Source organism: Mustelus asterias, chromosome 2 (assembly GCF_964213995.1).
Source record: "Mustelus asterias chromosome 2, sMusAst1.hap1.1, whole genome shotgun sequence".
Taxonomy (NCBI): domain Eukaryota; kingdom Metazoa; phylum Chordata; class Chondrichthyes; order Carcharhiniformes; family Triakidae; genus Mustelus; species Mustelus asterias.
In genome coordinates, this window is record NC_135802.1 from 36,263,275 (window position 1) to 36,281,295 (window position 18,021).

General features: G+C 40.2%; 1 protein-coding gene across 1 annotated transcript in view; it reads left to right on the plus strand.

The window, feature by feature from the left end:
* LOC144506938 (kinesin-1 heavy chain) overlaps positions 1-18,021 on the plus strand; it is a 115,334-nt gene that overhangs the window by 65,064 nt on the left and 32,249 nt on the right. The window contains exons 9-16 of the mRNA XM_078233343.1: positions 4,554-4,658; positions 5,794-5,939; positions 8,117-8,265; positions 9,332-9,504; positions 10,965-11,033; positions 12,470-12,676; positions 13,021-13,164; positions 15,291-15,476. Coding sequence (XP_078089469.1) covers positions 4,554-4,658; positions 5,794-5,939; positions 8,117-8,265; positions 9,332-9,504; positions 10,965-11,033; positions 12,470-12,676; positions 13,021-13,164; positions 15,291-15,476 — 1,179 coding nt within the window. The remainder of the gene's footprint in view (positions 1-4,553; positions 4,659-5,793; positions 5,940-8,116; positions 8,266-9,331; positions 9,505-10,964; positions 11,034-12,469; positions 12,677-13,020; positions 13,165-15,290; positions 15,477-18,021) is intronic.

The following is an 18,021-nucleotide window of genomic DNA, read 5'->3' on the forward strand; positions in this document are numbered from 1 at the left end:
ACCAGTGGAGGCAGAATGATTGACTGTTTTAAGGCAGAGGTAGATGGGACTCTCTTGTTAGTCAAGAATCTAAGGTTATCAAGGGTAGGTGGGAATGTAGAGTTGGGAGCCATAGTCAGATCAGCCATGATCATATTGTATGGCAGAGCAAGCTGGAGGAGTCAAATGGCCTACTCTCCTGATTCATATGTTTGTACAGTTTTAGAAAAATACTTTAGCAGCATAACTAATTCGTGCCAAGTCATATTGAATACCACGTGCCGTTGAGAATCCCAAGCATCCAAGAGGTAATGAAACAGTAGCAACCAAGTGAAAAATGTTCATGTACCAAATGGAAAAGCAAACTTTGGCAACTTAATTGATGATTTAGCTTTGAGAGGCCATTAAGATGTAGACAGCAAGAGCTCTACTATTGGTCTTAATGTGAACTTAGATATGCACTTATTCATTATGTCCCTGAAGGAAAGAAAGCTTTTGGCCCTTACCCGATTGGGCCTAAATGCGACTCCAAACCCACCAGAAATGTGGGTGATTCTGAACTGCCCTTAAATGACCTACCCACCTACCTACTCAGCTGTAACTGAAAAAAGTGACTCACTGCCATCCCTCAAGGACAATTGGAGATGAAAAATAAATGTTGGCCTGCCAACGATGCCATTTTTCAAGGTTTTTTTTGTTAGCATACATTTGAAAAACAAGATAATTCAGTTCGGGCTCTGAAATCAGATTGGTATGCATCCTAACAACTGTCTGACACAAAGCTAGGACAGGGCAACAAGTTGGTTAATTCATTTACTGTTGCCCTCTAAATAAAAATTAGACAACACAATGGTCTTTTCTGTCTCCCAAAGCTTGTAACTGAAGTGAGTTTCCATTTTAATATGGTTCCTGGCACTGTTTCACAAATGTATTTAGAGTGCTGTTGTCCTTTTGAAAGCTTGATTCATAGCTGTATCGATTGCCATTCAGAAGGAAATGCTGGCGTGCTAAAGCCATATTTCTTATGATAGATGTGACTTTCACAATGTTCCCATATTTCAATGGCGGGGACTGAATTTAGAAAATGCAAGTTTTTGGAGAATTTGAATTCAGCTAAAATCTGGAAATTAAAAGCTGATGGCAGTAGAAATAACCACAAAGCCATCATATTGTTTTTAAAAGTCCCAGCTGTTTCACGAGATCTCCTTTAGGGAAGAAACCTTCCTGCTTTTGCCTGGTCAGGCCCATTTATGACTCCAGTCCCATACTGTGACTCTTTGCTGTCCTCTGAAATTGCCTAGCTAGTCATTTACTTGTTTCAAATAGCTACAACAATGTGAAAGGGCCATTGAACTGCAGGGTTCATAGAACATAGAAAACTACAGCACAAAACAGGCCCTTCGGCCCCACAAGTTGTGCCGAACATATCCCTACCTTTTAGGCCTACTGATAATCCTCCATCCTATTAAGTCCCATGTACTCATCCAGGAGTCTCTTAAAAGACCCTATTGAGTTTGCCTCCACCACCACTGACGGCAGCCGATTCCACTCGCCCACCACCCTCTGTGTGAAAAACTTCCCCCTAACATCTCCCCTGTACCTACCCCCCAGCACCTTCAACCTGTGTCCCCTCATAGCAGCCATTTCCATCCTGGGAAAAAGCCTCTGAGAGTCCACCCGATCTATGCCTCTCAACATCTTATATACCTCTATTAGGTCTCCTCTCATCCTACGTCTCTCCAAGGAGAAAAGACCGAGCTCCCTCAGCCTATCCTCATAAGGCATGCCACTCAATCCAGGCAACATCCTTGTAAATCTCCTCTGCACCCTTTCAATCTTTCCCACATCCTTCCTGTAATGAGGCGACCAGAACTGAACACAGTACTCCAAGTGGGGTCTGACGAGGGTCTTATATAGCCGCATCATTATCCCCGGACTCCTAAACTCAATCCCTTGATTGATAAAGGCCAGCACACCATACGCCGCCTTAACCACATCCTCCACCTGCGGGGCCGATTTTAGAGTCCTATGGACCCAGACCCCAAGGTCCTTCTGATCCTCTACCGTACTAAGAGTCTTTCCCTTTATATTGTACTCCTTCATCCCATTTGACCTGCCAAAATGGACCACTACGCATTTATCTGGGTTGAAGTCCATCTGCCACTTCTCCGCCCAGTCTTGCATCCTATCTATGTCCCTCTGTAACTTCTGACATCCCTCCAGACTCAAGAAGTTTCACTGTCAACTTTCTGGTAAGTTGGGGATGGGTAATAAAGGGTGGCTTTGCCAGCAATGCATAGGTCATAGAAATAGAAAAAAGCAAAGAGGTTGACCTCTGAATGGGAAGTTAAATATTCAAAATCCTCTCTATTTCAAATGCTTTTTACTATTCATAGAAAATCATGTGTCTCAAATTTGATTGAGTTTTTTTTGAATGGGTAACGAACAAGGTAGATGAGGGCAGTGCAGTTGATTTTGTGTACATGGACTTTAGCAAGACATTTGGCAAGGTACCGCATAGTAGGTTGTTGCATGAGGTAAAATCTCACGGATCCAGGGTGAAGTAGCTAAATGGATACAAAACTGGCTTGATGACAGAAACCGGAAGGTGGTTGTAGAGGGTTGTTTTCAAACTGGAGAACTGTGACCAGCGGTGTGCCTCAGGGATTGGTACTGTGTCCACTGTTATTTGTCATTTATATTAATGATTTGGATGAGAATATAGGAGACATGGTTAGTAAGTTTGCAGATGACACCAAGATTGGTGGCAAGTGGACAGTGAAGAAGGTTATCTCGGATTGCAATGGGATCTTGATCAATTGGGCCAGTGGGCTGACAAATGGCAGATGGAATTTAATTTAGATAAATGCGAGGTGATGCATTTTGGTAGATTGAACCAGGGCAGGACTTACTCAGTTAATGGTAGGGCATTGTGGTGAGTTATAGAACAAAGAGATCTAGGGGTACATGTTCATTGCCCACATGTGACTCCACTTTCAGGGAGCTGAGTGGTGAAGAAAACATTCCGCATGCTTGGTTTCATTGGTCAGAACATTGAATACAGGAGTTGTGACGTCTTGTTGAAGTTGTACAAGACATTGTAAGGCCACACTTGGAATACTGTGTAGAGTTCTGGTCACCCTATTATAGAAAGGATATTATTAAACTAGAAAGAGTGCAGAAAAGATTTATTAGGATGCTATCAGGACTTGATGGTTTGAGTTATAAGGAGAGGCTGGATAGACTGGGACTTTTTTCTCTGGAGCATAGAAGGCTGAGGGGTGACCTTATAGAGGTCTATAAAATAATGAGGGGCACAGATCAGCTAGATAGTGAATATCTTTTCCCAAAGGTAGGGGAGTCTAAAACTAGACGGCACGGTAGCACAGTGGTTAGCACTGCTGCTTCACAGCTCCAGGGTCCCGGGTTCGATTCCCGGCTCGGGTCACTGTCTGTGTGGAGTTTGCACATTCTCCTCGTGTCTGCATGGGTTTCCTCCGGGTGCTCCGGTTTCCTCCCACAGTCCAAAGATGTGCGGGTTAGGTTGATTGGCCAGGTTAAAAAAAAAAAATTGCCCCTTAGAGTCCTGAGATGTGTAGGTTAGAGGGATTAGTGGGTAAATATGTGGGGGTAGGGCCTGGGTGGGATTGTGGTCGGTGCAGACTTGATGGGCCGAATGGCCTCCTTCTGCACTGTAGGGTTTCTATGATTTCTAGAGGGCAGAGGTTTAAAGTGAGAGGGGCGAGATACAAGTGTCCAGAGGGGCAATTTTTTCCACAGAGGGTGGTGAGTGTCTGGAACAAGCTGCCAGAGGTAGTAGTAGAGGGGCAGGTACAATTTTGTCTTTTTAAAAGCATTTAGACAGTTACATGGGTAAGATGGGAATAGAGGGATATGGGCCAAGTGAGGGCAATTGGGACTAGCTTCGAGGTTTTTTTAAAAATAAAGGCATCATGGACAAGTTGGGCCGAAGGGCCTGTTTCCATGCTGTAAGCCTCTGATTCTACTCATTTGCTGTGTTTGAGAAAGGGGCAAGTATGTGATTTGCTCTACTCCAGATTTTAAAACTGTCTTCAACCACCAAAACCCTACAAGGTCCATCCCTGGTGCTTCAGGACGTACACCAAATCCCTGTCCATCGTCATTTTGTGCTTGGTGTGTTTGGTGCAGGTCACAGAGTCCCTGATGTTTTCGAGGAAAATCTTCAGGACCCTGCAGACCACCTTGTAGATTAGCTCAGAATTGCACTTGATGGCCCCACTGCAAGGCAGGGGGGAAATGGCTGGTAGAGTGATGCCCTGGATGTTATCTCGGAGCATTTTGAAGTGCGGCTTGGCTCTGCTCTTGCCCAGCCCTTACCGCCTTTACCTCTATCTGACATAATCTGCACTGAGAGGTCAACAGGCTGCTTCCTCATGAGCATGATTTATAAAGTAGTCTATCTGGTCTGACATTCCATTCTGGTTTGATGTGTATGGTAGTAAGTAATGTGAATGATGGGGGAAACTATTTTTAAAATGTGGAAATTATTGTAGTAATGTTATGAATGTTTCTTCTGTTGAAAATCCATTAAGGTCAGTAAAACTGGAGCAGAAGGGGCTGTACTGGATGAAGCCAAGAATATCAACAAATCTTTGTCAGCATTGGGGAATGTCATTGCTTCTCTAGCAGAATCAAGCGTGAGTATACTACATATACTGTTAGTGTAATTCTTAACAGATCAAGGATTTTTCCTGTGCATACCTTTGAAACTTGACCAAAGACATCATAGAATACATCCACCAATTTGAGACTTTTCAGTTGTATTGCCATATATTTTTATTAGGAGGAAATTTAAATACAAGAGAATTCCAGAGAACATGCAATCTATGCAGGAGAATTAACAAAGCATAATAAATATGCATCTTATGAAATGTCTTTCCATAGAATCCCTACAGTGCAGAACGAGGCCATTTGGCCCATTGGGTCTGCACTGACCCTCTACACGAGCATTTTACCCAGCCCCTGCCCAAGCCCACCCTATCCCCATAATCCCGCACATTTACCGAGGCTAATCCACCGACGCTACACGTCTTTAAACACTAAGTGGCAATTTAGGGTGGCCAATCCACCTAACATGCAGATCTTTGGACTGTGGGAGGAAACCAGAACACCCGGAGGAAACCCATACAAACACGGAGAATGTGCAAACTCCACACAGTCACCCAAGGCCAGAATCGCCCTTGTTGCATGTTTTTAAAAATAATTTCTTTGCTTATTGTCTTGAGTTATTGACAATTTGAAATCATTAATTGTTCATAGCCTTTGTTCCGAAATTTACACTCTATCCTATTGTGTGTTTTGCTTTGAACTGTTGTAATTTCCACTCTTCCATCACTCCTGTCTGTACCAGCCTGCGCAGGTTCCCAGCTTCCACTTTTGCAACAAATTTGAAGTCCTTATTTACAAATCTTTCTAGCCTTCCCTGCTGTGCCAGTGCAACATCCTGTAACCCTGCATCCCTGCACTGCTTCCAACCTTTTCTACTGTTCCTTCCACTATTCCTCAAAACCCTTCTGCCTCTACTTACTTTCATATTCTTAAAGATTTCCAAACAATCCATCTCTTTAACTGAGTCACCTTGACCAATGTCCTTCAAAGGTTGAAGTGCTAATTTTATTTTTGTTTCTCCCCCTGCAAAGTGCCATAAGATGCTTTCAATGTTGAGTACTGTATGAATGCAAGTTGCATTTGAAAAATAGGCTTGTAGGCATATAAAAGTTAAGATGGGTTTGTACATAAAGTATGCTTTTAAAACCTTGGTTATTCTTTTAGACGTATGTACCGTACCGTGACAGCAAAATGACCAGAATTTTACAAGATTCACTGGGTGGTAACTGCAGAACTACAATAGTTATTTGCTGTTCACCATCATCCTACAATGAAGCAGAGACTAAAACTACATTGATGTTCGGTCAGAGGTAAGTAAACTTTTAAGTATTTTAGGAACTATTACAAATGTTTTTTGTGTTGTATAAACTCCTGGCAGAGTCTTGTGCTGGTAGAGGGAGGTATCCTTTATTCATGCTAGATCATTTCCTTGTGACATTTACTTCATAAGTATTATTTGCTTTAAGAATATTCTATTGTGTTGTTCATCTTTTCCAATTCTACTGTTTAAAACAAATATAATTTATGGAGAACTTCCTTGAATTTCTTTGCAAAATGAAAATAAACAGGATTTTATAAAGTAGGCACACTAATTTTAGTCAGAGTTTCATCTGAAACTCCCTTTTTCTTGTTTTTCTATCTTTCTATCTTTATCCTTTCCTGAAAGTGTTGGCTAATTTCAGAGAAGCTGGTCAACTATAACCTTTTCAGCCCAATGTTCCTATTCCTCACATTTATCTACAATCGTTGGTGTAATTGTGCATGTATCACTTCTGGATTTTGTATCGTACTTGACTGTCTATAATGGTTATCATAGTCAACTATCCAGCTAGAAAGGCCCGTACACTTCAAATACAGATACAAGCAGAAGCTAAGAGAGGATGTCATCCTCTCTTAGCTTCTGCTTGTATCTGTATTTGATACTATAACCTTTTCTCTTGAAATCCATGCTATTTTATTTTTGATTTCATTTTGTTCTATCATTCTTTTCTAAATATAGGAATAATAGCTGTCTGCCAGTCATTTGGAACTACTGCATGGATACAGTCCATGCAGATCATGGGTTTTAAGCTCTCTCGTTATGTATAATTTTTCAATTGTTTATCTCCATTCTAAATCAAATGCCTTGATGACCTTTTTGATTCTTATGTTAAATTGTTGGCCTCTGGTTAAAAGCTGGGAAAAGTAACTATGCCTTATTTCTGCTACTTCACTGTTATTAACTATGAAATTAATTTGTGTACCCCTTAGTGGTCTTATCCCTATTGTAATTTTCATTGTTATTTATGTCTTTAAAATACTTTCAATAAATTCACTGCGCAATCCCTGTTTGCCTTCATAATTTTAACTTGGCTAACTCTTTTGTATTCCTGGTCTATGGTAGTTTTCTTTTGGATTCAATTTCATCCGTATCTATTCATCCATGTGTTTCATTATTACCTCGTTCAATCATGTTTTTAGTGAAACTTTCTTGATGCTGAATATCTCCCACTACTGTTCAACCTATGTCAATATTTTTTCCTAGTTCCATCCTTATCCTCTCTATCTCCGGCATTGATTAGGTTAACCACAGCTGATCTATATTGATCATAAAGATATGAATATTGCATACTGAAATCTACCATAAGAGTGTTGAGAAATTACCAGGCTGTCCTTGGACAGCTGCCAGTGGATAACAAAAACCTGGAACAGTGTGAACCGTAATCTCAGTGGGAGTTCAGATTTTAAATGCAGTTGGGCAGGAGGATTTTAATTGTACAATCAATACTTTTGCTAAGTTTGTAAGTAAAGTTTAGTAGTAGTGGGAGTCATCAGCTTGCACTATTTTTAAGTTAGATGTAGATTAGATAGCAGCACCAGAAGCCTATGTCGGCAGTTGTAGATCCATAGTGTATCTGGGTGCTGTATGTTGCACTGTGTATGGAAAGTCTGACTCTGGAACAACGGCTCGCTGCTCAGGGAACAGTTGGACATGCTTCTGCATCAAAGGGGATGTAAAGTATTATTGATCATACATTTTACAATGTGGCTATCAAAGATGCAGTGATAGACATTTCACAACACAGGCATGGTATAAGAAAAAAAAATTGGCCATCCACAAGGGCCACAGAGGGCAATAAGGTTCAAATGTGAGGAGCTATTGAAACTCTTCAATTGCTATAGGGATTGGCAGTGATTCCAGATGATGGTAACCTTGGAACGCCTCTGTGAAGCAGGGCATTATTCAGTGGAGTGACAGGTATATTATAAGAATGTCAAGTGTGCCAGTAGTGGGCAATTCTGTCTTTTCTTCTGCTAGTATGACAAAGTGCTGAATAGTTGTAGTGTAGTGTGTGCATAAATGTACCTATGTTACTTCAAGAGCAAATGCTTGTTTTTTGGAGATATTTATATGTATAGAATTCTGATTACAGGCTAGGGAGGATACTGTTTTTATCTCTTTAACCAAAGTAATTTACTAGTTTCTTCATTTTTCTGTTTCCTACAGAGCCAAGACCATTAAGAATACTGTAACTGTTAATGTTGAGCTCACAGCAGAACAGTGGAAGAAGAAATATGAAAAAGAAAAGGAGAAGAACAAGACTTTAAGAAATACAATACAGTGGCTTGAAAATGAACTCAATAGATGGAGGAAAGGTGTGTAACCTTTCATCAATAAAGTTGTGCCGCACAAGTTACACTTGGTGATTTAACTTTCCAACCAATTGCTTTATTAGGTTACCCATGTTATTTAGAAATCTTGACTAGAGAGGATCTACGCATAGTTGTGTTGACATTTGCAATGTTCTGTTCTAATTTCAGGAGCTGCAATGCATATATACAATTCAGAAATTGTCTTCTAAACAAACTTTAATGAGTTTTCTTTGAATTAACATACATTTTATTGAGTGGGATCATAATTTAGAATACTCTGATCTTCAGCTAATTATTATAAAGACACCTGAATACAAAATGCAGGGTGAGAAAACTATATCAGCTGATAAGGTTGCTCCATTCAGCAGACTTTTATAACTCCACACATGATCACCCAACCCCTGGCAGAGGCAAAAAGCCTCGTGTCCTATTCAGAAAAAAAATTCTCTGGTTTCCAAAGGTAGTCGAGCAAGCTCTTGACGAATGAGGTTCCCTATCACAATCTAAGCAAATTAGCACTTAGAATCATAGAATCCCGACAGTGCAGAATGAGGCCATTCGGCCCATCAAGTCAGCACCGATCACAATCCCACCCAGGTCCTATTCCTGTAACCCTACATATTTACCCTGTTAATCCCCCTGACAGTAGGGTCAATTTAGCATGGCCAATCAAACTAACTCGCACATCTTTGGACTACGGGAGGAAACCGGAGAACCCAGAGGAAACCCACGCAAACATGGGGAGAATGTGCAAACTGCACACGAACTTCCTGTCACTGGCAAAGGACGTCTTCTCAAAAACTTGCCAAGTGTCCCTTTAAATGAGTGAAGTGACCTCACTTCCAAAATGTTATAGAATCTTATTCAAATGTGTTTATTTTTGCAGCGTCGATGACTTCCTAATTGTCTAATATGCCTCTATTGCTAATTTTCACATCCATTTGAAAGTGGCTGCCTAAATTTGTATTCTACAATTTTAAGTTTGTAAACATTGTTGCATGAGATTTTAGGTAAATTAAAGTAATTTAACCAGTACTATTTACTTTATATCTTCAATTCTTTCCCATAGGTGAATCTGTACCTGTGGAAGAACAGTATGACAAAGAGAAACACAAGGAAGCACTTGAGATTGTTCTCACCAATGACAAAATAGAGGAAACTCCTACTGTTAAACTCACTGATGCAGAAAAATTAAAGATGGATTCAGAAATTTCAAAACTGTACAAGCAGCTTGATGACAAGGTATGCTAATCCTCTGCCCCTAATTTTTCTACAATGCTTTTATACAATAGGTAGAAATGCTCTTTTCTAGTATCCAATTCTTTGCTGTTGAAAACATGTTAGCTTTACTGTATAGATCATTGCTTTTGATTCCCAATCCCCAGAAATAATTCTTAAGGCAACAGACTTCTCTAGAATTAGTGAAGTAGTTGACCGATGCAGTTGAATTGATCTCCAGTAATAAAAAATATTATATATCTGTCATTTTAAATTGAAGGAACTAACTCAAAAACTGGATACCCCACAATGCTTTTAAATCTATTCCGATTGTAATTTGTTTAAGAAAACAAATATTCTGAGCAGTGTTGAAGATGAATAATTTTGAAATAAGACTGGATGTTACATCTCAAATGAAAGGAAATGTAATTTTGATTTGGATATGCATTCCATTGTAGGAGAGGAAATGTCAGTTTAGCAAAATTCACAATAATGAAGATGTAACGTAATTGAACTTGTTAATTTCAGAGACGGTAAAATTAAGAATGGCATGATTCATGTCTTTAAAATAGGATTGAAAGGATTGCTTAATATGGATATAAACAAGTTAAGTTGGGTTGATTATGTGAAATCAAAATAGACTCCAATTTCCTCAGTGCCAGGTTTGTGACATAATTTAAATGATAGCTAGTTGATTGTGTTGTTTAGTTCCTAAAAACGGAGATGTCAGACTATTACCTAGAAAGGAGATTAACAAATAAAAGGATGGAAATGAATGACTCGAATCTTTGCCATTGTCCTGTTCGAGTTATATGATTGTCACCTGTGGAATTTAATGGGCCAAAGCAAATAATGCCAGATTATTTTTAAAAACGGCGCACTAGTCATTTAGAAACTGCATATTGCAAGAAATTGATTATTTGGCCTAATTTTACCATTCGGGATTTGGTCACAAAACACAAATGTGTATTTGCGTGCATCTTAAACACAATTTAAGATTGTAAATACAATTTAAGATTGTGGGTGGCACAGCGGTTAGCACTGCTGCCTCACAGTGCCAGGGACCCGGGTTCAATTCCCAGCTTGGGTCACTGTACGGAGGCTGCATATTCTCCCCATGTCTGCGTGGGTTTCCTCCAGATGCCCCGGTTTCCTCCCAAAGTCTGAAAGCCGTGCTGGTTAGGTGCATTGGCCATGCTAAATTCTCTGTGTATCCGAATAGGTGCCGGAGTATGGCAACTGGGGGATTTTCACAGTAGCTTCATTGCAGTGTTAATGTAAGCCTACTTGTGACACTAAAATAAACGTAAAAACTTTAAAATTTAAGGGATCACTTTTCCATTTCATAGATCATACATGTTGTTTGCTGGCAGTGGGAAAACAAAGTACTTCGAAATTAAACTGCACTGATGTAGCCTTGCACAAGGAATTCTTTTGTGTAATAATATTGTTGATAATTCACTAACTGCTTGTACTGGTTGCAGGATGAGGAGATCAATCAGCAGAGCCAACTGGTGGAAAAACTTAAGCAGCAGATGTTGGACCAGGAAGAAGTAAGCCTGATCAAACTTGTTGACATAATTGTGTTCATGTAGTTATATAAGAGAGAGATAGACCTGCGTCAGGCGATGGCTCACTGGATGGTGACAGCCATCAACAACCCACTCAGTTAGTGTTGGGTGTCTGGGTACTCTTCTAAGCAGAAATCATTGGGTGTAACTAGTTTTTCTAGCTCAAGGTGTTAAGACCCTTTAGGCTGATGCTACAACTATTACACTGACTAACTCTGAATAGATCAGAGTCCAAAGAGGTGCGGGTTAGGTTGATTGGCCATGCTAAATTGCTGCATAGTATCAGGGGGATTAGCAGGGTAAATACGTGGGGTTATAGGGATTGGGGAAATGGGGATTAAGGCCTGGGTAGGATTGATGTTGGTGCAGGCTTGATGGGCTGAATGGCCCCTGCACTGTAGGGATTCTATAATTCAGAGATCCTACTTGAGGATCTCATTTCTATTGCATTAATCCAACATGCCGATGTGATTATGCATTAAAATATTGAAAGATTTTAAAACTGTCTAAGTTAGGAGAGGAGAGTGCGCAGAGGGACGTGGGTGTCCTTGTGCACCAGTCACTGAAGATAAGCATGCAGGTGCAGCAGGCGGTAAAGAAGGCAAATGGTATGTTGGCCTTCATTGTGAGAGGTTTTGAGTACAGGAGCAGGGATGTGTTGTTGCAATTATACTGGGCCTTGGTGAGGCCACACCTGGAATATTGTGTGCAGTTTTGGTCTCCTTTTCTGAGGAAGGGTGTTCTTGCTCTCGGGAGTGCAATGAAGGTTTACCAGGCTGATTCCAGAAATGGTGGGAATGATATATGAGGAGAGATTGACTAGGTTAGGATTGTTTTCGCTGGAGTTCAGACGAATGAGAGGGGATCTCCTAGAGACTTATAAAATTCTAACAGGACTAGATAGGGTAGATGTAGGGAGGATGTTCCCGATGGTGGGTGTGTCCAGAACCAGAGGTCGCAGTCTGAGGATTCGGGGTAGACCATTTAGGACAGAGATGAGACATTTCTTCACCCAAAGAGTGGTGAGCCTATGGAATTCATTACCACAGAAAGTAGTTGATGTATTCAAGAGGCGGCTGGATGTAGCACTTGGGGCGAATGGGGAGAAAGCAGGATTAGGCTACTGAGTTGGTTGATCAGCCATGGTCGTAATGAATGGTGGAGCAGGCTTGAAGGGCCAAATGGCGGCCTCCTACTCCTATCTTCTATGTTTCAACCATTGACATGAACAACAGTATTAAATGCATCATTTAAGGCATTTCTTAATCTTTGGGAATAAAATGGCTGAAGTAGTGTAGACATAACTGTCCCTTTTTAAAATATAACATTGAACATGTAACTTGTTTACAATACTGTGGGCAATATGGGGGAAAAAAGTACTTTCATCTATGTGGTGCTGATTTTCCATCTTTTTGTAGCTTTTGGCATCCACCAGACGAGACCAAGATAATATGCAGTCAGAACTAAATCGCCTGCAGGCTGAGAATGATGCCTCCAAAGAGGAAGTGAAGGAGGTGCTGCAAGCCTTGGAAGAACTTGCAGTTAACTATGACCAGAAATCACAAGAGGTGGAGGACAAGACTAGGGAATTTGAGTTACTAAGCGATGAGCTGGGTCAAAAGTCGGTAAGAAATTGCTCCAGATACGAAGCTCTCAAAATTGTACATTTTGTTAAAACATCATAGCTGGTAACTTCCATGAGAAGATCTTGGTGCTGTTTATGGTTTAAAGATGAAGTTTCTGTGCTGAATATTTTAAATAAAACTTGTAGGATATCAGAATGATGTTTCTCTCCAAGTAGCCCTCATGCAAATTAACATGAGCTTGTACCATTTTTACGTGCCAAACCAACATTTAGTTGTTCCTGGTTTGAACCTCTGATTCTAATTTATAGCCTAAATGGTTAACTTGTTTATTCAAAGTGTTAATGAATATTTTAAGATGATTACTTTTAATTCCGTTATCTCAGGCTACATTAACATCCATCGATGCAGAGCTGCAAAAACTGAAGGAAATGACCAATCATCAGAAGAAACGAGTGACTGAGATGATGACATCATTATTAAAAGATCTTGCAGAAATTGGAATTGCAGTTGGTAACAATGATGTTAAAGTAAGCATAGAATCTTGAAAAAAATATTTTAAAATTGTACCGACAAACCTCTGCAAAAATAATGTGCTGGTCGTCATCTTGGCCTTTTGGCTAAGATCGTGTAGTATTAACATGCTGTACTTGGTTGAAGTCATAAGGTTACATTGTGGCTTCATTTGAAGCAATTTTCTAAAGCGGCATCTCGGTCTTTTGGCTAAAATACAAATGAGATCAAACCTTGGAGGAGGTGCAATGCCTACTCCAATCAGCTTGGATCATGTAGATCAAGCCCAAGACATGAAGAGGCTTGTCTGTCTTGTCAGCTTGGATCTGGAATGTCTCGCTTGCTGAGACATTGAATTGGACTTTGATTGGATTGAATTGGATATAAACAAAAGTTTTTGCCCACTCCTGCCTCTAAGAATCTGCAACATTATCTTGCTGCTGTTTGGACATTGATTCTTAAAAATCCTAAAACAGGCTTGCTATTTTACTTCAGTTGGTCATGACTATGCAAGTGAATATTGCTGCCCTTTACAATGGCGGCATTATTTTTGCCGAGGCCTATGTAGTCATATGTACCATCCTCCTTCACCTTTTTAAAAATAATGTCTTTCCCATAGTTGGTAATGCTAAAATCCTCATGTTAAATTCAAGTGAAGTTGTTTTCCATGGCTGCCACTAAATCCAGAAGAGAAAGAACTGTTTTGTATGAGAATTGGTCATTTTTGAGATTCTTGTAATACTGGAGCTCAGTCAATATTGACAAAGGGCACAATCTATACTTATTTTCTTGGGAAGTGTAGATTTTCTATTTAGGGCATCATAGATGAGTTAGTTAACAGATTTTGATCTTCAATTAAACTGCTGTATTGCGCAAAAACTTTTGGGGTTGAAAATTGTAACACATTTTGGCGCAGGTTCCTCCTTTTAGGATTCCTCTCAGTGCTGAGAATTTTGTCTCAATTTGTCACTTAAGGGTGCCAAAAGGTAGGTTATCTAAAAGATTATAAATATTTGATGCTGTGAATGAGCACTTTTAGACTTCGTGCTTTCTGTTATCAAAGGTATCTTGCAGTACATTTGGAATGTAAAATTGAGAGAGTAGCCAGAGGTGATGAAACTGAAGATTGGATGCTGTGAATGAATTTTGAAATTATGCACTCAAACATTGGTTTCTGAAAGAGGAACCATCTGGGTTTTTTAAAAATCCATCTGCAAATTTTAGACTTCATTAACCATCTGATATCATCTAGCCGCCTTCATCTGGATAGCCATTTTTTGGAAAGCAATGATGGGTTTCTTTTCTGGTAAGAATGGATTATCAGAATGTTTGCCTTGAGTGAATCACTGAATTGTTTAGCATGGAGCTCTGCAGTCTGTGTTTAATAAATGAGCCATCTTGTTTTTTGGTATGTTTGTAAGATGACAGGAAAATAAACACTCCACAGATTCAGCCACGGTGTTTTAGCATTATAATTTAGTAAAACACCATCTCACTGCTATAAGCCACGATGAACTTAATTAGTAAACTTTTGGTGTTTGGGGTGAATTGCTGCTGAAACACCAAGAATGATAGCATTGGAAAGAACCTGCTTTAGTAAGCAGGAATTGCCACAGGATGTAAATAGCTCATGTGTAGCTCTTTCAGCAATTACGTTGGCTAACCTCGTACAGTCATATAATCCGTAACCATTTCTGCGCTCCTCGAATTCTGGTCTGTACACCCTGATTTTCATTGTTCTACCATTGGCGACCTGGCAAAAGATCTGGAGTTCGCTCCCTCAATCTCTTCACCTCTCTACTTCAGTGTACCTCCCTTTAAGATGTTCCTTTAAAAACTTACCTTTTTGATCAAACTTCTGATTTCTTGTCTTGATGTCAGTATTTGTGAGATACTGTTGCTGCACAAGTGCGCTGTGTTGCTTTACGAAGTTGTGTTGTAGTAATGCAAGTTGCTGTAAGTAGTGTAGCAGGCAGAGAATAGACTAATAAAATCATTTCGGCTACACCTTGCTGAACTTTGCGTTTCAATAATCCACATTGGTTATTAAAGAAAAGCTAACTCAGATATGTATTCACTGTTTGTCTGAAAACAGCACTGGCATTGTGACAACCTACGTGAATATAAATTTACTTCTTTGCAGCCTGAGGGAAGTGGCCTCCTAGATGAGGAATTCACAGTTGCACGACTGTACATTAGTAAAATGAAATCTGAAGTGAAGACCATGGTGAAACGCTGCAAGCAGTTGGAAAGCACACAGGTTGAGAGTAACCAGAAGTTAGAAGAGAACGAGAAGGAACTGGCAGCTTGTCAACTTCGCATTTCCCAGGTAATTGATGTAATAATCTAAAGTTGGTTGTCTAATTTTATTATTCTGCTAGTTACAGTTTCAATCTGAAGAGCTGTCAAGGAAGAGCATTATCTTGCAGAGCTTCAACAAATCCTACAAAGTTCTGATCGGCTTGCTCAATAATTTGAACAGTGAACCTTTTCACCATGTTTACATCAGGGCCAAAAGTTAATTTTGTCAGACTAGTCAATATCAGCAGTTTCAAATTGGAAAGATCTATGAAAACACGTTGTCATGATTCGCAGGGCATGTTAGGAGTCAAGTATTTGAATAAACTGACTTTTATTCGTGTATCCCATCGCTACCCTGCCTCATTTCCCTGCTTTTGCTTTTCAAATAAAGGCTGGAAACTTTGGGTCCTACCATATGTTGGGCTCATGTAACTTCAAATAAGTTATGATCAATCATAAAGCGACATTAGCCCGAATCATCTGAGGAGTGGAAGTCACGGTCAGATTTCCACACTACTCCTACTTCACTGCTACATGTCAGAGTGCCGCCTTTCTGGCTAAGACTTCTGAACCCGGCGGCTTCAGAAATGTGGCGTGTACCTTCAAACCAGCTGCTTCCTTGTAACACAGGGTTGTTTGGAGAAGGCAAACCACTCCCCTTTAATAGCACTAGCTAATGTATTCTGGTAAATGGTCATTTAATGCATTGAAAAGCCAGTATCCATGTTAGTGTATGAGTGCCTTGAGTAAATGGTTTGGGTGGGTGAGGAGGGGCGGGGGGAGGAGAATGTGTATTTGGGTGGAGTAGGGGCTTGGGGATCAGCTTACGTGGTGGAGCCAAGCAGTTTGGTTGGGGGGGGGGGGGTGCTCAGGATAGTCAGTGACTGTTTGTTTGGGAAGGTCGGTTGTATAATTACCCAGGAGTTAGACTAGGATTTTTCTGTCTAATGTTTCCTAGATAACTATCCAATAAGTAAATCAAAACTGAGGATCCCAGGGAGCAGGGAGTGCTATCTATTCTAATCCCATTTTCCTGCGCTTAATGCGTAGCATTGTATGCTATGGTGTTTCAAGTGCTCATCTAAAGCAAGATGTCATTGTACATAACCTGTTCTGGTGAAAACTGGAAATGGGCTGCCCACTGAGTGGACCATTATATCAAACAATGGGAAGAAGCTTAATGGGTAATGTCATTCGGATGATGAGAGGTTAGTGTTAGTTCCATGTGGAGCTTGACCTTCTCCTGCGTTCTGCAGGCAGATGGGCGCCTGTCTAAAGCAAGCAGGATCATCTTGCATTTATCAAAACTGATATTCCCTTTGCAGCAATAACATTGCAATGGCATTTTTACCAGGGCTTGAGTGTGACAGTTACAGTGGCTTTGCTGCCAGCCTGAAACAGGTTTGTAGCCTGTGGAAAGTTCAAAGAGGTCTTTTGAGTAAGTTAGAAACTTTGTGGGGACAAAGAGCGGAGTCTTCCTGTAAGTTATGAAGGAAATCACAACTTTCTTCCCACCAGGAGATATGAGGCAGAATGTTTTTACGCAGCAAGTAGTAATGACTTTGAACTCCTCACTTATAAGGCTGGTGGAAATGAAGAGGATTAGTGATTTCAAAAGGAAATTAGATCGGCACTAGAGGGGAAATAAACTTGCTAGGCTACAGAGACGTGGGGTGTGTGGATTGAGACTGACTGAATTGCTCATCGAAAAGGAGGCATGGATTCAATGGGCTGAATGGCTTCTTTCTGTGCCATAAAGATTCTATGATTGTGATCTCCCTTTCCCCTCTTGGAAACCCCCTCCACTGACTGAATGCTAGTGGACCTTCAATCTTAGCTTGATGCCCTGCTGAAAGCTGATGATCCGTGCTGTCTTCCCATCTAGAAAGTTGTCACTTAAAATATCCCACATCTGAAAATTAGGCCATCAAATGAATTTTGAAGTTCACTTCATAAAATTGCAAAGGCTTTATTTTTCAACATGATTCAAAAGGCTGAATAAACATCTCAACTCAGCATTTTTAGCCCACAGTCATTTTGATGCATTTGATTGACCCATGAACAACCTTGATATTGATTTGAGGTTTGCAACTCTAGAATTATTTGTGCGTTTTATTCCATCTCCGTTCAGTCAGGTCATATGTTCCACGGTTATGTCAATCTACGTGATACCATCATGATTGACATAAAATTGGAACTGAGCTAGTAAACCATATTGCTGCACTGAGTCACAGTGAAGTTCACTGTGGCATTTAGGAGGAAATTAAGTTATAAATGCTGTTCTAGTATATGAAACATTGAATTGGTAACAATTGCACAAGCATTCCTGTATCCGTTGTCACCACAAGATTAAAAATCTGTTGTGTACAAAACAATACACAGCGTGTTTAAAATAGTTTCATTAAAACTGTTTACAATTTGCTATTTCGATTTAGATTGATGCTATATATTAACTACCCCCATCTCCAAGGTTTTTTTCTGCCTCCTCTGCATATATAGTAATTTAATACGGACGGCATAGTGTTTAGCACTGCTGCCTCATAGCATCAGGGACCCGGGTTCAATTCCGGCCT